General features: G+C 41.0%; 1 protein-coding gene across 1 annotated transcript in view; it reads left to right on the plus strand.

Annotated features, from left to right (window-relative positions):
- The first annotated feature begins 12,694 nt into the window (after positions 1-12,694).
- The window catches only part of LOC125326327 (hedgehog interacting protein), a 75,464-nt gene continuing 61,817 nt past the window's right edge, over positions 12,695-26,341 (plus strand). Inside the window, exons 1-2 of the mRNA XM_048304486.1 lie at positions 12,695-12,980; positions 19,876-20,071. Coding sequence (XP_048160443.1) covers positions 12,714-12,980; positions 19,876-20,071 — 463 coding nt within the window. The 5' untranslated portion in view covers positions 12,695-12,713. The remainder of the gene's footprint in view (positions 12,981-19,875; positions 20,072-26,341) is intronic.

A 26,341-nucleotide genomic window follows, 5' to 3' on the forward strand; every position in this document is an offset into this window, starting at 1 on the left:
AAAAAAAAAAAAGGCCCCGGGGAGATGATCTGTATCAGAAATAAGGGGTGTTTTAACCAAAATTGGAGATGCCTGGTATAATGGAGAACACTACAGACCAGAGTAGGACAATAAACAGAATAAATATTTTAGAATAAATGAGCACAGAGTGACTAGAGCAGTTGTGCTGCTGTACATTCTAAACAAGGAAGAGGTAAGAGCATTAATCTGGTGTTTCTCTGCAATTGAAAAGGAAAGCAGGATGCTGAAAGGAATTAGTATAAAGCTAAGATTGGATATTATAGTGGGTTTTTTGCTATATGCTCTTGATACTGCTATGTGCTACAGTATATTGAAAAAGGATAATAAAACCACAGAGCTCTGCTGTCATCACACAATGATACATGGTAACAGTAAATGTACATTTTACATTGGGGTATATTGCTCCTGATTGCTTATTTCAGCCTTTTGCCAAGCTGTATTCTTCCCCATTCTTGCTCAACATTTTAAATATTTTTAATGGAGATGGAATACACATCAAAAGATGTGATATTATTGTTTTATGAGGCACTGGTTAGACCTCATGCTTAGTTGGGCTCATTTTGCTACAAAAAGGCTGTTATTGTACAACATAATGGAGTACATGGGATCAGTTCAGCTTTTGAGATAATTTCTTATGAGAAATTGCATGTTGGCAGATGCACTGATTTCAAGTGAGGCATCCATCTGCATCTGAAGGTACAGGATACTCCAACAAAAAGAAACCTGCAAAGTAACCAAATGAAATCCTTTAAAATGATATTGTCAATTTGACAAAATATTCTTGGTTCTTAGGGTGTTTTCAATGCACAGTGCTTGGTTATTGCCATCATGCTCATCTTGCCTAAGGAAAAAAGAGTGACTTGACAGAGGGCACTTGGCAGATGCAAGGCCTGAAATAATACCATGAATTGGTAACATCAGCTTTGCTGAAGTGGATATTAAAATTCTAACTAGCTGCTACTGTGCCAGGCCTTAAGCACAGTTTTCCTGTCAGTTTGTCTATTAATTTATCAATCTAACAAGGCAAAATTACAGTGGCCTAGTTCTTTCAGAGACAGGTGGTAGCTCCCACTTGTAGCATCCTCTTCGAAGACTGTTTTGAAAGGACAACTAGCCGCTCTAGGCAAGTGGCTGTGCTGGGGAAAAGGAATGTCTAGTGCCAATCTCCTTTTCTGGGTGGACATGGCACAACAGTTGGGCTTCAAGCATGGTTACATATCTGAGCAATAGGTAACGTGTGCTTGTGAGGGCAGTGCATGCCCTTACAGGCATTTTCTAGCTCCTCCTTGGCAAATGCAGCAGGCCAGATGGAACTGTTCCTTGGGCTGCCAGTTGGACCACCCTTGTTTGTACCAAACAGGATTTTAAAAAACCCAAGGGGATGGAAAAAGTCTGAAAATTAGCAACTAAAAATAAACAGGAAATGAAGGCAGAACTGTTTCACTTGAAGTGCCATAAGTAAATGAAACAGAGTTCTCCAGCTGGAATTATCAAAATTATGAATTTAAGTAAAAACACTGTGAATAGTGAAAATAATGCCAGGACAGAAAGGAAAGGAGAGCTATATTTGAACAAAAATACTAAACAAACACAGCTACAACAATGCTATCACCAGAACCACACCTGGATATCTTCAATGTGAGGTAAAGGAATGTGTGCAGAAGTATGGCATTTTGAAGGTCTGAAACATGTTAACTTTAGCAAGTTTCCTGTAACCTCCTTTGGAATTCCTTGTTTGTCACAGCATATTCTGTTGCTTGAAATTTTTTTTCCTTTAAGTAAGAGCTTTGAAATATTAACATTCAGGCCAAGTACATAATGGAAGCTTATATTCTATGACTTGTAAGCATGAGCAATTAGATAGGAGAAAGTTACTGCATAATAACAACACGAATACTACAGCAGCTATCCAGCATCAGCTAAGATTTAACACAGATTTTTTTCCAGATGAAGGCTAGACACTGTCAGTCTGTGCAGACACATCACATTAGACATTATTTAATGGAAATATAATGCCAAATAGAAATAGCACCACCTACAATTTGATAGTACTGTTTGAAGCTCAACAAATCAGAAGACTCTTTCAAAAAATACAAGGCACAGTCCTCTGTTGCCAAGATAAAACCTAGATGATCTACACATGACCTTCTCCTTCTGTAGGTTTTGGTACTGCAAAGAGCTATGAAATTGCTTTCTGACTATTCTATTTAACAGTCACACCAACAAAACACAACACAGAAAGCAAAACATAAACAGATATTACTTACACAATAATGTGTAAATAATCTATGCCAATATTGAGATACTGAGTAAAATACTTCAATATGCAAATCCTTTTGGTATTTCAATCATCTGAGACCTTAAGACACTAAAGGCTGTGGTTTATAATTTTGGAGTTTTACACAAATGCAGGCACTGGAGCACTTTCATCATCTAAACAGTTCCCCCAGAAATTTAAACACAGTGAAGCACAATCAAGCCTTATCAGATAGCTTATTAAGTAGGGCTTGCTGGGATACTTGAACTGTTAACCAAAACAACACAAGCACCCTGTGTTTGTGCAGCAGGCGAGGAGCCTTGAAAAGTCTTGCTCTTCTGCAAGGTGAATTCCACTGAGTAACACTTAGTTCTGGGGGGAGACAGGGAGCTGGGGAGGGAAACAACATCAAAACAACAACAAAAAAGAGATGCTCCTTTCCTGCAGGACACAGGGAATGAAAAGCATGCAGAACATCAAACCATAGAAGAATCACTTCAGAATTCTTTGGATTTGGAGCACTCTCCCTACAGTTAAGGCCAGAAACACAGTCAGAATCTCAGGTGTTTCCATACCATCTCTAAGTCAGCACTTTTCAAGGTGGCTGTCTCTGAAGCGTCACCAAAGGAAGGACCTCTTGGTGGTTGTGCTTGTCTACCAAACCTCTTAAGCTAACAGGTGAAACAGAATGAGGTTTCTTTGTTATTATTCTTTTTTTTATTGGTACAAGTGTAATTTGAAAAGGATACTGTGTTTTTCTGGTTCACTCTGCCTTATGAGCACCAACAGTATTTCTACATTTGAAATTTAAAGTAATAGGTAGAAGACTAATTCAGTACAACAGAGGCTGGCTAACAAAGAGTACATCAAAAGACCATTTAAGAGGGTGGAAGGAAATTGCATCCTGCTTTAGTTGGCAGGTCACCTTCCTTTCTTTTGCTACCAAACTGCCACTACACTTTAATATCCTAAAGTGATAATGCACAAGATGAAGCACAAAACATTTTGTTTCTGTTTTCTGGGTATATTTTTTCGCACCTCAAAGAAAATAACATGGAAGGGTCTTTACATAAAGACCCTGGGGCAGATTTGAAGTTAGAAATTATTCAAACTGAAATCAACAGAGACATGATAGTTACAAACAGCTGATGGGCCTCCTCTTCTCTGTTACAGCTGGGACTTGAACGTGGCTATAAAAGGATCATAGAAAGTCCCAGCACAGAATTTCCATGCCTCAGACATCAAAGACAAAACTCTGACTCTGCTACAGGTTTTAATGAAGCTTTTTCTTCTTTAATTCTTAGAGCACGGACACTTCAAAAGCTAAGATTTTTTTGAATTTTCAGTAACTTAGGAATTTTCAATCTCATAGAGAGTAATGGCCTATGTTTTCCTTTCAAAAATTTAAAATTTACATTAAGACCTAAACAACTAATAAGTAAATGAATCAACCTATTAATTTAACATTTTCTTAAAAAAAAAATTAAATCTTTATTAATATATTTAGAACTATTCATAAGACAAAACCAGGAAATCACCATTTAGAATATTATCTATAGCTCAGAGTTCACACCAGAGTTCAGCAAGTCTCAATTACTGCCCAGAGATGTTTAATTTAATAATAGAAGGAAGCGTGCATTTTTTCCATATACAATAGTACCCCAATAAATGTTCCTTCTACAATCTCCATATTTCCTTGGTTTACTTAAAATTTACTCTAATGTTACTCTACAGACTACTATAATATGAATTAAATGGCAAAATCAAATGCAGATTGCAACTGTGCAGGGCAACATACAAATACATTTAAAATACAAAGGGAAAATGAATTTCCAACAGGCTTAAACAGAAGACCAGAGTTATATTGAACTAACTTACATAATAAAGATTTTTAAAATAATTTTTTGAGCTTTCTGTTTCAGTATGTGTCTTATTCCTGTACTATCAATGAAGTACATAAATTTCCAAAGGCAGGTGATTCAGACACTGTTTCACCTGTGACACCATGTGAAAATAAAACTAATTTTGATGCACATTGTACCAAAATGTCAATATAGGTCCTGCAAATAGTGTTCTGTAGCAATACTCACATTTTTCAGTGTCAGCTAAAGTGTTTAATGAAAACTAATTACCCATTCTCAGTATGAAGCATCGATGGAGTTGGCGGTGGAATCACACTTGGGTTGCAGCACTCCTCACCATCTCAGCCAAAATCCACACAGCCAAGGGTGTTGGCTACCTGCAAAGCAGTGATTTCATCATTTCCAATTGTCTCCTTTCTACAGATATGTAAACAAATCAGAGCATCAACCAATACGGCTCTTTGGAAACCTGCATTTCTACAAACAAAGCAAATTGAAGAAATTGCATCTTCACAGTATTTTACATTTTATTTTGAAAATGTAAAACTGTAACCACGAAAAAGAAGGAATCTTTATCATTCATTTGAACAGGAATGTTTGAATCTTCATGTGCTTCTGACATATATTGATAAAACAGATCCTTAGTTCTTTTCCATCAGGACAATAATAAATATTCCAAAATGCTTATAAATATGCAGACACATAAAGCATTAAACCTGTATGACAAAGCACAAGATCTCTCAATTTTGGTTGCTGTATGTTGAAACAGTTTCTCAAAGCCCTTGATACCAATGAAAAATGCATGTTTATCACGTGTAATAATCTAATAACACAAACTGCAGTGTTCCCTTCTATTTTGTGGGTTGCCATACACAACGACTGTATCTTACATGCCAAATGAGGCAATTAAACATTATTCTCATTTAAACTCTACAGAAAGTTACAGAACAGCCTGGCTAAATAATTTTCTGGGAAGAGCTTAGGTTTGGGAGTGGAAGAAAAATTTCCTATTGTAAACAGTACTTAGCACTTAAGAGGTGCTTTGCATTTCCACAAGGCTCCTCAAACAAGTATGTAAGGACTGTGAGCATTGTACAAGTAAGGTCACTGAAATGGGCATCTTTCTCTAAAAAAGATTATAAAATAAATGTTTTCTCAAGTAAGAATCAGAATACACTGCAATGGTTTCTGTTTCAGAGGTAACCAAAACCCATGGCTTCCTCAATTGCTCAAAGGTTAAGTGGTACATGAAGCACTTTTATTGTCCTATCAATGCATGACTGCAAATATTCCATATTAATGTAACATTAATGAATATAAAAATCAACATAAGTATGTTAGTAAACAAATACTGTATAGGTAGCTAGCTAACATCTATGTACTCACAAGAAATAAAGTATCAGCTGAAGTTCATGTCCAGGAGAGAAGGATCTCCACATAAGGGGAGAATCAAGAGAGAACAAGGGATAATGACTTTAAACTGACAGAGGACAGGTTTAGGTTGGATATGTGATAGAAATTCTTTACTGTGAGGGTGGTGAGGCACTGGAACAGGTTGGTTAGAGAAGCTGTGAATGCCCCATCCCTGGAAGTGCTCAAGGCCAGGTTGGACAGGGCTCTGAGCAACCTGGTCTGGTGGGAGGTGTCCCTGCCTATGGCAGGGAGTTTGGAACTAGATGATCTTCAATTTCTCTCCCAACCCAAACTATTCCATGATTCTGTGATATGAAAATCAGGGGAACATATTGAATGGGCTCTGGATCAAGCCACAATGGAGAGGATAAAGCATATGTGAAGGAACCTTGATTTCATTACTCACTTTTCCTTCTCTATTTTCTCACTAATTGTTGTTCTTCTTTTTCTTTCATATTTTTCAGTCCTAGTCTCATTTTATTATTATTCATAAATCTTAATGTTCTTCAAATAAAAGATATTTACCTAATTCTACCCATCAGTGAGTGAATTGCTGCCTGCTTTGAGAAAGGATATAAAAAAAACCTCATAAACCCATTTAAATCATACACCTTTTCAGAATTCTCTCATGCTACTGGGTGGATCTCAAGATACAGTGTGGAATCCTATTCCAGAAATCTCTAAATCAAGGATCAGTAAGAAAGAAGCACAAGACTGCATCCCCATCAAGTTATTTTTCTAGAGGTGTCCTATTTATGTCCTACATGACTCCCTCCTTGTAGGAAAGCAGAAAGATAAATGACTCATAATTACTATGTTATCTGCTTGAAATTACATTTTTAACATCTTGTTAAAATCAGTATTAAAACTTTAAAACTCTGTCTCCTATCCAAAAATACTGGAAAATTCAGAATTATTACTTGTCCACTCAGCTCTGTCAAAGCAATTTGATTGTGCAGACTTCCAGACTAGTTCACTGATTTCTTGGTACAACAGCACTCTCAGGGAACATACAGCTGTCACTTAGATGTGTTTCCCAAAGTTTTATCTATACAGATTACCTCCTCCTGAGACATGCAAGTGCCCCTGGTGTTAAAGTTCAAACCCTTTGGAAAGCCATGCTTGGTGGAGCGATACACAAGCCTCCCAGAAGAACTGAACGTTTGGTGTGAGGTTCTATAAAAAAAACACAGGTCCACAGAGAACAACCCACACAATCCCTCTGCTCCTTCAAGCTGCCAGAGGCACAGCAATCGAATGTCCTCAGAGCCTTCCTCCCTTACATATATTCAGATAAGTTTATCATAAACAGTTCCACAGAAGTAAAGTGCTACCATCTCAGACTCTGTATTAGAAAAAAAAAAAAAAGACTGCTGGAACAAATAATTCCCTCATGAACATCCAGCTGACCCCTCAGTTTCCAAAAAATGTTGAGTGGCAGTAGAAACTCATCTGAGTCCCACTGATACTTGACTGATTTGCCAGCAAAATTCAACAACTCGTCCAAGACATAGATATTGTCCCGTAAACAATGTATTTCCATATTAAAAATGACTAAGTATCATTATTCCACTGGATGGGTCTCAAAAAACTGATCCCTCATGAAAGTCAACACTTAATATCTGAGTGGTGACCTATACCTACTAATCTTGTCCCAAACATAGAAAGTAGTCTGTAACTTTGCATCGTCCCTGGAATGCTATGATTCTGTTTTATAATTTAGGCCCTATTATAAAAAGTTATATGGGGAGCAGGAAAAGTGAAAAAGCTGGAATAGTGACCACTTTAAATCATGTTTTTGCCCAAATTAAAACCGAATCTCTGCAGTAAGGGTTAAGTGCAGTCTGTTTACCTCATTCAGACAACATGTAGTCTGCAGTGACCATTCCTTGGGAAATTAGGGATTCCCTCACATCTGTAACAAATTACATGGAGCAGTACAGCTCATCCTTAAAGTTCATTTGATAGTGATTGTAATACATGCCTTAAGGTTAGGATGGAGTGCTTAACTCAATCACTTGATTATATGCAGAATTTCAAATGCTGCAGAAGCCAGGCTCCATATGGAAGTTCTGGGATTGAGGACAACTCACCTGGAAATCAAGGCTGTTATTGTTCATATCCTACCACAGGCAGACCACATTCATAGGGAGAATACTACTTTCTAATGGAGAAAGAAACATGCAATAGACTAGAAGGAGTTTTCTATTAGAGCTGTCCAGGAACAGATGGTTCCAGCATCTGCTATTGTGTCTCCTTATCCTGAGTAATTTATTTGTTTTTAAAAATATGGTTTGGCCTTAAGTTCAGTCAAAGTTCATCTGGCATCCACATCAGTTTACATCTTTATCCAAGGATCTTCTTTCTTCATGCATCTTACAGTCAAATGAAAGAAATTATTCACACACTGCCACCTGTGTGTGAACCCACCACCTACTTAGATGTGTTTCTCACCAAAGTTAATGGACTCTTCATCTCAAGGTTTGGAAGAATTTACACAGTCCAATCTGTCTTTGAAGACCACATTCCTGGCAGAATAGTCTCAGGCTGAAGAACGAGGCAGTCCCAAAATCTGATGGTTTGACAGTACTCTGTGTGGATGAAGCAGCTTTATGGCCACATCCTAAGTTACTGGCCAAGCGAGTGCCGACATTCCATTTTAATTACTATGAACCTGAGCATGGTTTTTTTAGTTAAAGGTTCACTATTGTACATAATCTAAGACCCATATGCTTGAAATTTGCTGTGCATCACAGGAGTATGAGAGGGGCAAGCAGGCCAAACTGAGTGAGGCACAGCAATCGAATCGAAACTGAGTGACTTCCCAAAGAACACCCTCTGTAAGAATTAGCTTTTCACAAAATCACCTGCTTCTTCCAGCTTTTTCTTTACCTAACTGGGACTCAGGCTACAGCCTTAATCCTCTCCCGACTGATCTCATCCGGTCAGGATTTAGGCTGGTAACACAATGTTCCCAATGCCCCTTCAGGGAAACAAGATGAAAAAAGTAAAGAAAAGAGAGGTTAAAATTTGTAACCACAGATCAGTGGAGGCTGGACAGTCACTTGTAAAAGATGGCTTGATGTAGGTATGACACTGCACAGAAGTGGACACAAGCCTGCAGAGCTCATGTGTGATGCCAGAAATGTGAGGCAGCGTCCAGCACCACTTGGAATCGTTTAACACGGCAGAACAGCTGATTTGGGGCAGGCTGTTGCACGGGGCTGAGGATGAGTGTCAGGTACACCACTGCTTTCCCCCATGCACCAGGGCCCTGAGTAGCTGTGAGAACAATGTAAGAAAGAGCAATTGTAATAGAGCTGAACTCCCTACTTTCCAAAAGATAAATTACGGTACTGAACTAGAGACATCTTTCTGAAAGCTGCATCACACATATGAATTGGACACGTGCTGTTCCAGAAAAACATTGGTTGGTGACAGTGGTTGCTGACTCCACTGTTATTTTCCACCTGTGAGAGGAAAGTTTTTTTACCATTTGCAAAGTAGCCTCAAGCTAATGTAGCATATATGCCCGACATGCAGCAATGCTGTACACAGTGCCTTAGCGTGTATTATACAAAGCTACTATGAAGAATTTCCCCAAGCTTCCATATCAATGAATAGGAATTGACTCACAATGATCTATGGAACAAAGAGAAATGCACATGCACCGCATCAACACAGGGAAAACCTGTGGAATCCTGTCTGACATCCCAGTCACTGGGCAGCTCAGAGCAGAGTCTCATGACCATTTACTTTTAACACTGTCAGGGTAAAATCTCCATCCCCACACTCAGCAGGCTACAAAGAATACTAGGCACAAATATTTAAGTCCATTATTTAGTTCTGGCATGTACAATATCACTTATTCAGAAAGACCTTTATTCCTTTGGTAAGCATTTCAGAGTTCCCCTGTTGACATATTATGCAGATTGTTCCTACAGCACGTTATGGATACTTCAAACACTGGAGCAAGGCACAGCATACACGTGGCTTGTAAACTGCAGTACGGAGTGGGATTACCACAGTCCCTGGCAGGAAAGAAAGATTTTTCCCACAGCAGCTGCCTTTGTCTCTTTGTAACACACATAAATAGAGACCCGCTGTTGAGGTGAATTACAGCAGGTAGTGAAAGTATGCAGACTATAGGCAAGAGGGCCTCTTGAGTCTTCATTCCCTCACAAAATGGTTTGCTTTATCTGCCTCCTAGTTAGACCAGCCCTCATGGCAAAACTGAACACATGTAATTGAAGGTTTGTGTTAGCAGCTGACATGATGTGCTAAAACAATCTGCAGGTCTTAATCCCTGATGAGCCAATCAAGTGGAGCTAACATCAGTCCAATACTGCTTTTGTACACAGACGGGAATCAGGGTTTTTTGAAGTCTTGTGTAGAGAGGAGACGCATTAGTTTACAGACTCAAATGGTCCAGGTGGCTTCAGCTGGGTTAGAAGATTTCTAAGAGCCATGGGGAAATCTGCGGTAAAGGCATACCCTAAAAATCTTTCTGTGACTGTCTGGGCACCTATTTTCGCATTAAAAATATCCTAACAAGTCCTGTTCATTCAACCTTCTTCAAGTCTTGCTTATACGTCTTTACATCACCCCATCACAATAGAGCTTGAAGTTTTGAGCACTTTATATTATATACAAGGTCAACAGGACATTCCACAGAATCTCTGGGAAATGTCTCCATCATAGATCCATGTAAAATTTCTGTGTAAGAGGCAGATCTTCACAAACTGTCAGTTCTTTCTTAGTTTGGCAGGTTGATCTAAAGCCCATTTCGGGACATTTTTCTCTATCTAATTAATACACCTCTGTCATAGGTTAGCAACCAAACCACAACACCTCAAACTCATCTCCTCTGAGAACTGATACAGGTATTTATGCCAACACAGGGGAAGAGACATACAGACCTCCTAATCTGTCCTTAGGCCACTACAGTTCTGCCAGTGTAACCCCCTGTGAGAGGTCTGCTTGGGAATAAAAGAGACTTTATTCTGATACTGTGATTCTGCTGTATACCAGAATCACTTTTATTTCAGAATAATCTGCACAATACCACAGAGTAATGAAAAGGGCATAGCTGTCGTCGTAGAACTGCACTGCCACAGTTCTGCTGTGTCAGGTTGCTCATGGAACAAGTTTGTGTATTGCAAAGCAGTACTCTTCTCTAAAACTACAAAGCAACGATGCTGTATCTCAGGAACACACCTTTATTTCACTCACCAACATGAGTGATGAGGCCCAAGCTGTACCACAGGCCTTCCTTATTCATGTGGATGTGGCTCGAGCCTTGGCTGGGAAAACCTTCAGTCAAATGAGTGAGTGGCAAGACAACGGGTAGTCGTGAGTTAAGGAACAACTTGCCTTCAAAAATACACTTGAAGGGAGAGGGAATAATCTTTGTGTCTACTCAATAATTCATCTGATGTGCTATTTATTGATGCCAAACTCCAATTTAGTTCAGTGTGGCTGTTTAAGAGGTCATGTGTAAATATGAAGAGACTCACTTTGCTTGGTGAAAAATGGGAACAGGGCCTAGTTGGTCCAGCGACACCAGTGCACATGAGGAACTTAATGCAATACTTTCCCTTTCTCCCTCCTAAAAATGGTCTTTGGGTACCAGCCAATTTTCCTTCTATTTCTGGGATGAGCAGCCAGTGCCTGGTAAACACACCTCTGACTTTACTTATCCAGCTGTCCTTTGCCTCCAAGTTGGTGGCTGTAGCTGCACCCACACCTCAGCCACCTCTGAGGGCTTACCCTGGGCTAGGATTCTCTGGGCTTCCACCTTTTTTCTCCATTTCACCCCTGTTGGCCTTTCCCTTTCTGGATGGCTCCTGGCCTCACAGGTGCTTTCTTGCCACCAGGTACTTGGATCTTCCTGCTCTTCCCAACACAGGTCTCCCGTTCTCGGCACACCAGGAGGATGCTCATCCCTCCACATGCCGCTCCCTCACACCTTTAGGAATGGCCGCCGCGCCACCATCGCCAACAGGTTGTACTTTGGTCATCGCGCTCACACACACCAAGGGTCTGCCAGCCCGCGGCACCTTCGGGGTCAGCCACGGTGCCGAAGTCCCGCTGGAAAAAGCCACCGCGAGCTGAGGGCAGCTCCCACCGTCGACGCCCGCCCCGCGCTTGGCCCCACACCTCTGGAGCCTTCCGTGGCGCTTGGGGATGAGCTGTGGGAGCAATGGGCGGACACGGGCGAGCAGACTCCGAGCCGAATGCTGAGGGAGCCCTTCCTCGGACGCCTCGGCCGTCGGGGTCGCAGGACCCACCTACGGCGCTCGCCGCGATCCCACCGGCTCCCGCCGAGACAGGGGAGGGGGAAGGCGCCCGCCCCCTCCCTCTCTCCCTCCCTCTCTCCGTCGGCCCTCCGGGAGGCCTGGCTCCCGCTCCCCAGGGGGGAAGGGGGCAGCCGGACCCCCTGGCGGGGGGATCTCCTCGGGGCGGGGCGCGCCGCCGGCCCCGCCGCCGCTCCCTCCCGGCGGGCGCGGCCCCCGCGCCGCTCCCGCTTCCCGGCGGGCCCCCGCGGGCGGCACGCGCGGCCGGTGGATGCCGCCGGGTGACGTGCAGGGCGCGCGGTGGCAGCACCTCCCCGCGCGCCGCTTAAAAAGAAGAAGAAAAGAGGGAGCGAAACATGAGAGCCCGGGCGAGCCGCAGCCGCCGCCGGCAGCAGCAGCAGCAGCGGAGGGGGCATTGCCCGGCCCGGCCGCGGCCGCAGTCCCGCCGCGGGGACACCCTTCCTATGGGACGACAAGTGAAGGGCTGCTGCCGCCGCCCGCTGCCCGGCCCGCCCCGAGCCTCGGCGCCTCGGCGCGGCAGCGGCAGCTGCTAAAACCTGTGCCGCTCGCACAACTTCGCCGGCTTCGAGCATCCTCCCGCCGGGGCTCGGGGGCTCGGTGCCCCCGTTCCTGCCTCTTCGCGTCCGTCTTTCTGGAAGAAGCGGGGGTGGCCGAAGTGCTGTTCCTCCGTCGGCTCTTTAACCGCTACTGTTATTATTCTCCTCCAGACTTTCCCCTTCTGGGGGAGGGAGGTGGTTTCCTGATCTGAAGTGCAAAGAAAAGTCAGTGGGATTCCCCTCCTTCCTTCTCCCCCCACCCACCCCCCCACCCCCGATTTGGGTGCATTCACACGCTCCCTCAGGCATGATGCTCAAGATGCTGCCGTTTAAGCTGCTGCTGGTGGCCGTGGTTCTGTGCTTCTTCGAGGGGGATGCCAAGTTTGGGGAGAGCGGCGCCCGGAGGAGAAGGTGCCTCAACGGGACCCCGCCGCGGCGGCTGAAGAAGCGGGACCGGCGGGTGCTGTCCCCGGAGGCCCCGGGCGGCGGGGAGGCGATGTGCCGCGGCCTCTACCCCCGCCTGTCCTGCTGCTCCCGCTCCGAGGCGCAGGGGCTGCCGCACGCCGAGGCCAAGGTAGGCACCACCTGGGGCTGCGCCGGGATGTGGGGGAGGTTTTTGGTAGTGTGGTTTTTTTTTTTTTATTTTTGCGCCGAGCAGCGCACCGGCCGCGAACCTGCCGCGTTCCCACGCGGGTGGGGGCGATGCCGCGGCGGGGGGCGGCGGCTCCTGCCCGGGGGGCGAGGGCGCGGCGGGAGCGCGATCCCGGTGCGGGTCTGGCGCTGCCTCGGGAGGCGCGGGGCGCCGGCGCAGGTCCGCGCCCGGAGGGGACGCGGGCGCCCCGCGGGGGGAGCGCTGTGCCGGCTCTACCGCAGGCTCTGCCTCCGAGTTACTTTTTGTCCACAGCGCCCGAGTTTCTGGCGGCGGCCCCGGCGCCGGTCCCGTCCCGGTGCAGCGAGGCCGGGCCGCCCGCAGGTACCGCTGCTGCCCGGGCGCGGCTGCGGGGAAGGGCGGAGGAGCCGGGCGGGCTCCGGGCAGCGGCAGCGGAGGGGCTGTGCGCTCGCCCGGTGGTGCCATCCGGGTTGGGTTTTTCCTGGGATGAAAAATCGTGTCCAGATTGCTCCACACGCTTACTTCGGGAGGAGGTTTGGGTAGTGACTGATGCCGGTGTACCAACATTCCGTGATCTCCGGCCGCCTCGGGGCCCGTGTGCTACTCACGGTTCCGTGTATCAGCGCCGAAAGACCCCCCCGAAGTGTCCGCTGTGGGACCCCGGTCTCCCGGCTCTCGCCCAGGGCCGGTGTCTCACCAGGTGCCGTGAGATACTCTGCGTTTTCACATTACCTGGCAGCCTCTCTGCCCAATTTCAAGCTGCGGTCATGTGAAGGGAAGCACCTCCTCTGATCAGTGATTTCTTAAAATTGTCAAGTTCTCGGCATCCTTTAGCGAGTTAAATTCTGCTTATCAGCCTGTTGCTTAGATTTTCAAGCGCATGGGTACCTAACCAGGCAGGACCGTGTTTGATAAGCTGTGCTGTGCTGGCCAGTGCTGCATCCGGGGGTAAGCACAAGGAGGGAAGTTGCTGAATAATGTCTTTAAGAATCGCTGCACATGAAATAAACAATCAGGTGTCTTTTTAAAAAAATTATTATTACTTTTCCTTTTCTTTATTGGTTTTTTTGTTGTTGTTGTTGTTATTGGGTTTTTTGTTTGTTTGTTTGTTTTTTTACATTTAATCCTCGTTTAGGTTTAATTAAGAATTCCTCAGTTACAACTCTCTAGTTGTCAAGGTCTGAGAGACTCTTGGAAAACTTGTGTTTCAGTCTTGCTGGCCCAAGCATAATAAAAAAAAAATACCCAGCCTGAATCGAATTTTTATGCTCAGTTCACGGTAGATTTCACTCCATTCTCATGTAAACAGCTTCTACGAATCAACATATGTGTCTGGGTGGTATCTCTCACTTTGTTTTGTAACAAAAAGCCATATTGCATCATTTAATTTGCTCAAGTCATGCAAATAGGAAAAAATCAATAGGACAAAAAGGGGTCGACTTATCCTCCTCCCCACTAAACTGCTGCCCACACACAGAGTCCTGTTGCTTATGGCAAAAGAATAACAACAACACCATTGTGTTTGTTAGTTGGTTCACTAATGGGTGAAACTGGAGAACATCATTCTCCTTCAGTCCCCAGCTCTGTCCAAATGTTCATGCCTTTTGAGGGAGCATTTATCCTACCCCCTCTATTCCCAGATGAGTGAGAACTGTCTTACTGCAGGTTTTCAGCTGCAGATCTCTCTTTATTCATACCATATGCAGCAGCAGTTTGAGATTCAAGGCAGATATATTTCTTCATGTTGTCTAGAGACAGTGTCATTAAGCTCCTGTGTGATAATTGAATTAAACTATAACCACACACAGATAACCTGAAAGATCTAGCTGGAGAAAAAAGAAGGGAAAAAAAAGGAAAAAAATAATAAGGACTGGAAAATATGTCCTTAATTCACCCTGTTTGCAATGTCTCGGTGGCATATATGCTACTGAGATTATTCAGTGCTTGGAGACCCTTGTGGTAATTGGTTGAATGCAATAAACTGGAAGTTCAGTTTTGGTTAATTTTCCATCCCCAGGCAGTTGAAGTGTTTATTCTCTTCTTACTATTACTTAAAAAAAAATCTTTTAATTCCTTTTCAATGTTTTTGTTTCTTACTGACAGTACTAAAAACCTGATGTAAATGTGAGGAAGTGACCATATATGCCACAGTACCTATTTCTGAGCTGTTGAACCTGTTTTGTATTTTCTTTAAAATATAAATTACCTTTTTTAAGGTATGTTATTATACAGGGTTGTAAAATCAGACTTTTTTTCACCAAATATTAATTTTTATGAAACTCACAAATCCGCTTAATCATATCTAACAAACATATATGTTTAAAAAAAATGTCAAAATATATGTCGTTTATACTTGACAGAATGAGGTGGTCATTCTGTAAAAGACATGGCAAAGTATTACAATATACATTTGAACGTAACTTTTCTAAAAGCACATTTTTTTAAACTGTGTTCTACTACAGTTCCAAAACCAGCTTTTTCAAACTCTGTCACATACCTACACGATGGAGTGGCCATGCCATTAACAGAAATCTGAGAGCTGCCATCTTTAAAAAAAAAAAAAAAAAGAGCATGCTCAATAGACATACTAATAAGAGCTTCTTGGTTAAGATGCTGGGTCTATGAGAATTTTTGACCAAATCATTGAACTGTGCTTATAAATGAAAACACCACCTGCAGTTTTGGGAACAGTAATGGAGCTACCTAAAGAGCAGATACAACATTGCGCTGGCACAAGTAAAATATTTGCATCCTGTTGTTGACATTTACCTCTTTTACTTTTCTGGGAATATCCCCTTGTTTATGAAGGGCTACTGACAGGCAAAGAAGTCCTCTCTACCTTGGATGGTTTCACAGCCAAGGCTGTCAAGGAATGGGTGAAAAGTAATTGTTTTCAAGTGTGCCCTTTTACAATCATTTGTTTGCTCTGGCTCTTTCATGAACAAAGGCTATTGTTGAACACATCCAACTAAACAAATAACTCATCTTGGGGTCCCTTTAACAGCTGCCTTAGTACAATGATCTATTTAAATATTACCCTAAAATTGAAACTGAACTCTTTAATGACATAATCCAGCACTATAATACAGAAGAGGCATATGTTCAACTCAACAGCTGAACAATCTCGTCAGCACATGATTTTTAGACATAAATGCTTGTATATCAAATATGGCTTAATGCAATGACTTATTTCACTGGTTTTTTTCTTCTGTTAGTATCAAAATTCTACTGCCTTTCTCAACTAGATGTGACAGAGTACACAGAACAGATGACACTATTAATTGTAAAGAATTTCTGTCCATTGTGTCATCTTCTGTTTCTTCTTTGCACTCTTCTTTCTGTTGATAAACCAATTTAGTATGCTGTGCTTTCCTGTGCATTCCAGGATTTATCTTACCTTTCGTCTACCCATTTTACTTTCATGTGGCTAGAGATTAAAGGATGATCTTACAGATGTTGTAAATTAGTCAGCAGCAGGCATAATCATTATTAGGCATGTTGCAATAAATGTTTGGAAGTTTTACATATTTTCCAGAGCGCAGTTAGTTTAAACCACTGCAGTTTGACGGTTTCACATACGACTTTAAAAATTGAAGCAGGAAATTAGTTTACATTTCTTCAAAAGACCAAAGCCATTGTCAACCTTAAGGTCATTTTCAAAGTAGACATCCAACAGAAAAAGCTTCATTAAAATAAGTATTTCAGAATCTGCTTAGAACTGGTTTAGTATACTCCAGGATAAATACATTATCGATTTACTGAAATTCAGAATAGAGACTTGTCCTATCTCCAAACCAGTATAGAGTTACACATCAGACCTCACACAGAGCAAATGTTACCACCCTATTTTGCTTGAGCATTCTAAAAGTTAAGTAACATTGTACTTGATAGTCAAATAATTGATTGACTCTCATTCCTTAATCTTCCGATTAGCTATTATATGACCAAGATTCATTCCAGAAATGACATGAGGGGGTGAATTCCTGTGGTTAATTCCTGGATAGCAGCTGCTCAGGGGGATTAGGATCCTTTTGTCTTAACTTTGAGGACTGAAATGTTGGCAAGCCTGTATCACCAGGCAACGTCAATTACGTTTTCCACAAGAAACAGTAAATTAGCTTTGCTATCCTGTAATTTATTTCCCCTCCCCCCCACCTCCACAATGGGTTCTGGAGTCTTCCAGCAGAAGTACAGTTTTCTATCTGCATCTCTGTGGAGTTAATTCAATAAACACACTATTTACCTAGTAACACCTTGTGTTTACTTGTACTTCTAAACACACCATCACACTGTTACCACAACAAAGCCCGAGATGAACTCCCTGATGAAGACTTCTGAGACTTCTGCAAACCAGGTGATACTACTGCATGTAGGCAAGTACTTTGAAGGGTCTGTACTCACAGTCCTTTGGTGGAAACACCAAAATGGGTCACTTCATCCTTACTTCAAGAGACAAGTGACATGATGTTCTTAAAAAGTAGCATTTATGGATAGTGTTTTTGCTCGTCCTCTATTGGCTTCAGACTTTGTCCTGTTCGGCAAACAATGACCTGATTGAATTATACAGGCCCCTTCCCATCAGAATCACAGCATCCCTTAGGAAAGTCCAGCTAATGCAGAATATTGCCTCAGCAGCATGGATTGCTGCAAGCATGTCAAGTCTCTTCTCTACTACCTGGACTGCAATCCTAGGCAGAATTCAGTCAAGTTCAAAGTTATAGTTGTTATGTATTTTGGTTATAGTTTATAGTAGTAATCATTATATTTTTAGTTCTTGTCTTCAAGATTTACCATATCTAGAACATCTGAAACTCAAGGAAGAAGTCTAAGGTTAACAGTTCTGCTGCTGTGGCCCAAATGAGCAACCTAGCAAAAAGAATATAAACTTTTTCAGGGAAGAAGAGCCTGTGGTTCTGGAAAAAATTCCCCAGAGAATTCAGGACTTTTGCCATAAATGCAATTGATTACTGTTTCAAAGCTTTAAAAAAACCCCAAACAAATAAGGACAAACCCTTTACAAAATATGTGAGACAATTGTATTCTCAAGAAAGGTTTGAAGAGGGATAATAAACTATATACAGCAGATGTTAATCACATTACTGACCTGCAGGTGATTTGAAGCTGAGGGTATTTTGACAGCAGATAGTCTAAAGAACAGAACATTTAATGCATTTAGTGTTCCTGGCAAACCTGGAGGAATTCTTTTTGAAGCCAATGGCAGCACATCCAGAATAAGGGTGGAAGCCAAAGGGTGTTCTAATCAGTGGTCCAACTTCCAACACTAAACTTTAGCGCGCATTTCAGATGGTCTTTTGACAATATATGTATGGTAAGACAAAATTTTCCTGGATAGAGTTTGCCATATATTGGGTAATATTTTGAGTACATATCTGCTTTAAACAATGGAAAGTGCATTTCTCTCAAGCATTTGAGGTCTATGTAATTATGACCCGTAAATAAAAAGCTGCGTTCAGACCTGTGTTATCAAAGTACAGCATCCCAGAAGAGAGCTGACCTGTGAGACAGCAGACTCAAGCGTATCAGGAGTGCTCCTGCACTGAATAACTTGTTTTATCAACAGTAACTTAGATAATTCCCTCTAATGTTACGTGGCAAGGGAATGACATTGGAAAGTCCTTCTGCAAATCAGCTCACAGATATGAACGACAGAAAAACTAGCAATATTTTCAAATGTGTGTTCTGCAAATATTTCCAAATTTTACAGAATACAAATATTTACCACATCAATATTTCTTAACATAAGTGTGTTACAGTCTTTGTTTATAACTGCGTATAGAAACAGCAGAAAGAACCTGAGCTTTGTTTTTGCACTGGATCAGATTCAGTCCCTCTCAACGGAGAGAACACATTTCCCACTGCCCACCATTGGGATGAATGATCAAAAAAACAATCCATGTGGTTAACAATAGATTAACAAAGTGCACTGCATTCAAAAGCTAATAAAGACAACTACGCTGTTTTCCATTATTTTTCACGATTTGATGACATTGCACTCCTTAGCCTCCTGTGTTTACTTAAACACATCATTAGTTGTGGTTCCATGCCTCTTTAAGTGCTATGCATACATAATATATGCTTTTTTTTAAGGACAAAGTTACAGTTTCCATATTGACACAAACAAGATGTTACAAATTCTACTTTTCACTTATAATAGAAAGATATGTCTGAAAACATACAGGGTTTCCCACCTCCAAATAGTGTGCTTTAGAGAGAGCAAAGAGCAGAGCAGCATTTAAAACATGAAAAATCCATGGCACCTGCTGAATTCCACAGCAGACATTTCAGCAGCCAGGCTGTGGTGTCGTTCAAGATACACCTATTTTACAAATACCTACACATGGTTTTCCTGTTGTGTTTTTATGGTACAATTTTAATTTCTAGTCTCTAAACCCGAGCAGACTACCTTACAAGTTAGGTTTTTCAGTATTTTTTGTAAGAGAAGTGGGTAGAAGGCCTGCTGCTGTAACTCCTTCTTATATAAATGATCCTTCTAGTTCAGAGATTGCCTATGTGATGGCAGGCATGGGTCCTTAAAAGAACTTAAGTACTGTTATTCTTATTTGAGAAGCAAGGTCAGATAAGAAATCTTATAGAAGATTCTGTAAGAATCTTTTGTAAGAAACCAGAGAAATTAAAATCTCACTGTACCAGTGGCATATTGCACATTTCATAGTAATAACTTTTGCACCTCCAGAACGGTGACATCAGACGCGATGCATTGATAATAACTGTATTGGTTCCACTAGTATTATTTATGGCATTAGGCCATGCAATCTTTCTGTGTGTAAGATGGGGACACAGGTCACACATTTACTTGTCTCTGGTTTGTGGCTTGCAGGTCCTTTCCGTTACCAACAACACAGAATGTGCGAAGCTACTGGAGGAAATCAAGTGTGCACACTGCTCACCTCACGCTCAGAACCTATTCCACTCACCTGAGAAAGGGGAATCTCCTGAAAAAGAACTAACGCTTCCCTACCTGTGCAAAGACTATTGTAAAGAATTCTATTATACCTGCAGAGGTCACATACCAGGTAAAACTCATAACAAAATACAGGGCTAAAGGGTGTCCTGATATGTTGTTATTGCCTGAGCGGTCATAGATCCAGCTTTTAACCAGGAAAAATCCCCATTGATATCCAGGGGAATTTGCCCAAGCAGAGACAGAATGTCTTCATAGCAGATCTTGTGTAGGGAGGTAAATATTTTGAGTGCTTTCTTGCCACCCTCCTATTAAACTCGCCATGAAACACGCATGGTTTGATTGTTGTCAAAGGCACCTGAAGCTACTACCTTTGCTGAAATATTAGTGTGTTAATTCTAATCATGCAAACAAGCAGCTGGCCATCCAAAAGGCTATTCTAAACGATAGATTGCTTTAAAACGCAAAAAAAATAAAAGGTCCTGGCTGGTTGCTGTAGCCTCTAAAAGCTGATGAGTAAAGTGTTTTTTCTGGTTTTGTTACCCTAGAAACTGATGTTTTTTCCACAGGGTTTAAAGCCCATGGAAATCAAAGGACCCTATTTGATAGACTTCTGTGATCTTTGAATCACTTCCAGTGTGCTGTTAACAACCAAATTCTTAACTTACCTAACACTTCCTCACTGTAGTCAGTAGAGTTAGCTGGACATAACCAAAAGAAGAGTTTGCCTTGTGTTGTCTGAGGCAGTCACCAAATGTGTGCTATCACTTGTAACTATATCAACAAAATAACCGCAGAAGATGGCTCTTTTCGAAACACTGTCTTAAGACATTATTATGTTAAATAACATCATTGGTATTCCCAATAGTAAATTATTTATATGTCTAAGACTGTCATTTTTAAACTATGCTTTTTTCCCTGTCCAAACACTTCCTATAAACAATGCCACACAGGAGAAAATAATTAAATTGGTTAAGATTTCTTTTTTTTTTTTTTTAAACTAGCAACACAGACTGGTATAAAGGACTTAAAAATGAGATGAAGAATGAATTTGTGAATAGTCACTTTTAACATATGAACACAGCTTTGTAATATAATATAAACATGTTTGAGTAAAGGGGATAGTTTAAGTGGATGGGATTTGGAGGACGGTTTCTTAATTGCATGTGTACAGTGTGTACTTGTTTTCTCTGAAATCCCAAGGGTGCAGGGATTTTTTTGCAGTGTTCTTTTATTGATTTGAGAAAACATTTTGAATTCACTTTTTCCCTTTACTGTGCTTTAACATGTATCTCAACCCATTCAAATATGAAAATATTATTATTGTCTTTATAAACTAAGAGATGTTTCTAAGGCTTTCTTAAACCAGCTGTTTCTTGCTCTTTATCACATTCCCCAAAGCAAAGCAGAATAGATCATAGTTGCCAAGACTGCCTGCTGAACAGCGATAACAGATTAGATATTCTAAATGTTTGGCCCATATAAGAAGTCAGCACAAAGACATTTTTGACATGAGTTTGTAGCTAGCACAAATGATTTTCATATTTTGCAGAGCGAGACCCTCAGAGTTGTTTTGTGAAATTCTGTGTTTATGAGGAAACAATTTGTTTAATTGAAAAAAGTGAAAGAGGGAAAAGGGGGAAAGAAGGAGGAGGTGGAGGGAGGGAGAATGAGAAAAGTCTGAGCAGCACAGGAGCTACAGCCACAGGAACCTTGCTCCTCAGATCAACATATGTGGTGACGAATGACAAATTTATTTTTCTACAAAGTTTGTGTATATGTAAAACTGCTGAAGTGCATCAAGATGTCAAGTGCTTTTTGTGACCACCCAGGTTGCCTTGAAAGATAACCAGATGAAAGCATAACTTTAGCACTGGGCAGAGCACTGTGCTTTGCAGGAAAAGAACTTACATACTTTAGCATCAGTTAAAATAAGACTTTTCCTACATCAATCAGATGCTAATAATCATTCTAAATACTTGTCCTGAAAGTATGTTGTACTAACAAAAACTTGTTGCATGCTTACATCTACCAGCAGGATTAATTTGGTGAGTTGACTGGTACTCATGGTCGTTGATACCTATTCTAGGATTTCCCAAAGGTATTAATTAAGATTCAGGTCCCTCTTTTTGAGGAGATGGCCTATAGAATTTTAATATAGTTTCAGAGTCCTGTACATTCTGAAATATAAGTAATTAAAATAACTTATTTGGGGGTTCTGTTTTCCTTGTGAGATGTGTATATCCATAATAATATTTATTGCAAAAGAAAGAAAAAAATAGAAAATGTGGAAGCTGTGTTTTCAGCTTAGCCTGGAGGATTTAACAAAGAGTTGAAAATTAACAGGCCCCCAAACCCAAGGTCTCTGGCAATGATTCACTGTGCATTTGTTAAAATGTCGAATAATTACTCTTCCTCCATTAGGGAGTGCTAATTGTTTCTGAACACCAATACAGCAGAGTTTAAGGAAATTGCTGACTACAAAAATAATTTTATCCCTTAAGTCCTGCACAAATGAGAAATATTATTAACAGTTTAAGATAGCAAGCATCTTTTCTGGGATTGAAATTTTAGGAATACATATTAACCAAGAAGGCTGAGAAATTATGCATCAGTTTTTTTCATGAGTTAGCTTCAAAAATTCCTTTATTGTTCTGTCTCCTGCAAAGATGAAAACTCTAGCAGATCCTTGGTTATCTAATTTGAAGACAGCAGTTTGCCCACCAGTTATGACTGTATCAGAATTTCCATTGATTTCTTTAGGAATATTGAGAGAAGAAGTGGACCCTATTCCTTATTCAAGCAGAATAATATCAGTAGCTGTTAGGATTGTATGGATATGCAGGAGGGTGTAATGTTTCACAAAGAGCATGAGATTAGAGCTTCCCTGCTTCATTCCAGATAACTGTTCTGATTATTTCTCATCTGATCTTTACTACAAGCCTCAGTTTAAGTGATTATTGATAAGGACACTCAAGTTAAGTGATTTAATGAAGTGTCTTCAGTCAATATGAATTTTAAGTTTTCCAAGGTCATAAGGGAAGACCGTCAACATTTATTACTAATATAGCTAGTAAAGAAAAGCACAGCTGATTTTGCCTTTAGACATAAGCAGAAACTTGATCCATGCCATTGGAAGTGGCATATTTTAAGGAACAAACCTGTGCCACAGTCACGGTGCCATCCAAGGACATGGGAGAGATTTTGAACTATCTGGCCTCCATTATCTTCATTTGAAGAAATGGATTCCAGATGATTGTGGGTGAATTCAGATCCAGGCCCAGATCTGAATCCAGGCATTACCAGAACAGATGCTTGATAGGACTTTTCAAGCACCAAACAGGGTGTTCCAAAATGTTGGAATTCTAGCCCAAAACACTGTAATTCTAAGAAATTCTACAATTCACAGAGCACTTACAGAAGTTCTAACATGGCTGATTAATAGTCACAGTCAACTTGGTCAACCTGCAGAAAAACAGTGGCTGGTAAATTTGCTGCTGGTAAATTTGCTACTGGTAACAAGAGCATGAAGGGGATTAACCCTGGCCCTGCCTGTGTGCAGGAACCTGCAGTGTTTGAGCAGGACAAAAGGGTCACCAGTCACTTGCAAACCAGTTGGAAATTATGTGAGCTACCAGTGGACTCAGTACATTTTGAAACAATCAGTCTGAAATCACGTCTTTGATTTGGTTTTCACTGGCAGTTGAGAAGAGAAGAGAATGGGAGGGGTTTTGTGAACAAATTCACATCTAGGTGCAAATCAGAAAAAAAACCCCAAAACAGGTAAAGACTTCTTTGACACAATATTGAACTGTATTCTGTCACAGCAGAAATAAAGCAGGTGAGCCTGACTTCCAGATGCCCTCAGAGGCAGTATAGGTCTACTCCTGTGTGCAGTGCAAACAGGGGAGGGAGTGAGTAGGAACTTGGTGCAAAGACTGAGACACGTGCTACCACGGCACTGGAGTTGTGTGTCAAAGAGAAGAGGCAAGGGAATGGGTAATCAGGGAATCCAGCAAAGTGGAATTTGGTGAAGGTAGGATAGGAAGGGAGATACAGTGTGAGGAACAACTGACTGCAAATACAAGTGGAGAGAGGAGGTGGGGATCAGCTGGGAGCAGTTTTCCTTTGAAAAGGCTTTTAATCTTGCAATTTATTCCCACAGTGTTTTATAAAGGCGAACACAGAAAGCCTTCACTGTAGCTGCCTTAACTGAAAAGCCTGTCGTTGGATTCTTGTTTGCAAGACAGAAAGTTTAGCATAGAAATGCAAGCCTGTGCAAAATCTGACACTTAAACATGATGTTTAATCTTCCTTTGTGATTTCAATTTTCTTTGTTAACACAGGCACTGCTCTGTCAACACGTACACAGCTGGTAGGAAATTTGTAATAATATGTATGAGTCTTTTAAAATAAATTAGTAAGTAGAGAAATTCACACAGGACGGAGGGTTGCAGTCCCTATTACTTTTTTTTTTTTCTTTTCTCCAAACAATTCTAGTGCTTAGGGGCACTTGTCAGGGACCATTCTTCTGGACACTGTACAAACCGAACAAAATGGCAAACTGTACACTAAAGACCTTACAGTCTAAGCATAAGAAAGAAGACAATAAATGGCTACAAGCAGATAGGAGAGCAGAGGCAAATGTTCCTCTAAATGTCCTCAGTGAAGCTGTTAATATGTTAAATGGAGCATATATAACACATGGAGATTGGTTTTTTCTAAATTACTATGGTTTTTATAGAAAAAAATAGCAAAATTCCACCCTTAATGCACAGGTGAAACTGTATTTACAGAGGTTACATTCCTTCCAGTAATGCAGCATTTTTCATAGTTTAATTCTAACTCCACTTTTTTACAAGCATTTCTAATGAAAATAGTCCATAAGCCTTATCCTTTCTTGAAACCTGCTGATGGCTTTGCTAAACAGCAAAAGGCAACTGCAGTGCACCATGCACTTTAGTGCATGATAAAATATCTCATGAGGCAAGGAGATTAGTCTTACATACGAGAAAAGGCATTGCACTGGTCAAGTGAGTTTGCATCTGATTGTTATTTGCAATGGACATGTACCGAGTGAACAATGTGATCACAACATGATCTGGGTTGTCCTGACTAAAGATAACACTCAAGACAAGAGAAGTTTATCTTTAGTAAATAGTAAATGGTATACTTGGAAAATTCTAGACATTCTCAGTAATCGTACACCTCTAATTTGCTATTGCATTTTTTTTAATGACCCACTGTGCCTAGAAAAATAAATTATTAAAGACAAACCCCTGTATTCTTAAGTCAAATAATTCAACAGCAAGATTTTAGATTACCTTTGATTTTGGCATTATATCTACAAGCCTTGGAATACTACTCTGTGATTATATCAGAGTTCCTCTTCAGTTGTTCCACTTGAAATTACATCTCCCATTTTTTCCAAATAACTACTATAAATTAAAAGCAGCTCCTCAGAGATGAAATTTACTGAAGCTCCAAATCATGGTAATTAAACTTTTACAGCACAACACTCTACCATGTGTTTCCAGATATTATTTTATGGAAATCAAAGGCAGGCTTTGTCGTGTCATTTTTCCAATATTTTTAAAGGAAGATGTATATGAAAAGAAGTATAGTTGGGTGGGAAAGGCTTTTCACTCCACAAAAATTCTGGGATCTAAAAAAATTTTCCTATTCCACATAAGGAAGAAATTGAACTCTTTCGAAATTTTCCATGAAGAAAGCCACAGAGAGACCACCCCAGGATAGCTAATAAAGTCGTTGTTAGGACATTTACTTGGGAAATGGGAGACTTAGGGTCAAACTCTTGCCTGACAGATGAGGGGCATTGACCTGAATATTCCTCTTCCTAATGAAACACCCTAATTACAAGACATTGGAGTATAGTGATACAAGGTTTGCTGTCTGGTTCTGTCTTTTTCATTTAGACCAGAAGTTTGAGCTTGGACCAGAATCATCATGTTAAGTAAAATTTTGTCAAAACTGATAATGTTTCTGAAAAAGCTTTGCTTGTAAGAAATTGGCATTCTCCAATGAAACACAGCTGTCCCTGATCAGTTCTTATTGTACATTGTAAGCCAGAGGTTTTATGGCCAAGATCTAGGCATTACTGCATTATTCACAAGTGGTAAAGCCATGCATAAATTAGCCCTCTAATTCCAATTGAGTGCTAATTCCATGTATCCTATGAGTTATGTCCTGGACCATAGTACATCCTAAGACAGTTGCCAGTAATGCAAAAAGGAATGAAGGTAACTTAAGACATTATCTTAACAATGTTCTGGTAAAATAGTACATGTATAACTAGCCAGAATCTGTCTTCTTAGATTTAATACTCCTGATTAAAACCTGGATAGAAATGACTAGAAATAGG

This window comes from Corvus hawaiiensis, chromosome 5 (genome assembly GCF_020740725.1).
Source record: "Corvus hawaiiensis isolate bCorHaw1 chromosome 5, bCorHaw1.pri.cur, whole genome shotgun sequence".
Classification (NCBI taxonomy): domain Eukaryota; kingdom Metazoa; phylum Chordata; class Aves; order Passeriformes; family Corvidae; genus Corvus; species Corvus hawaiiensis.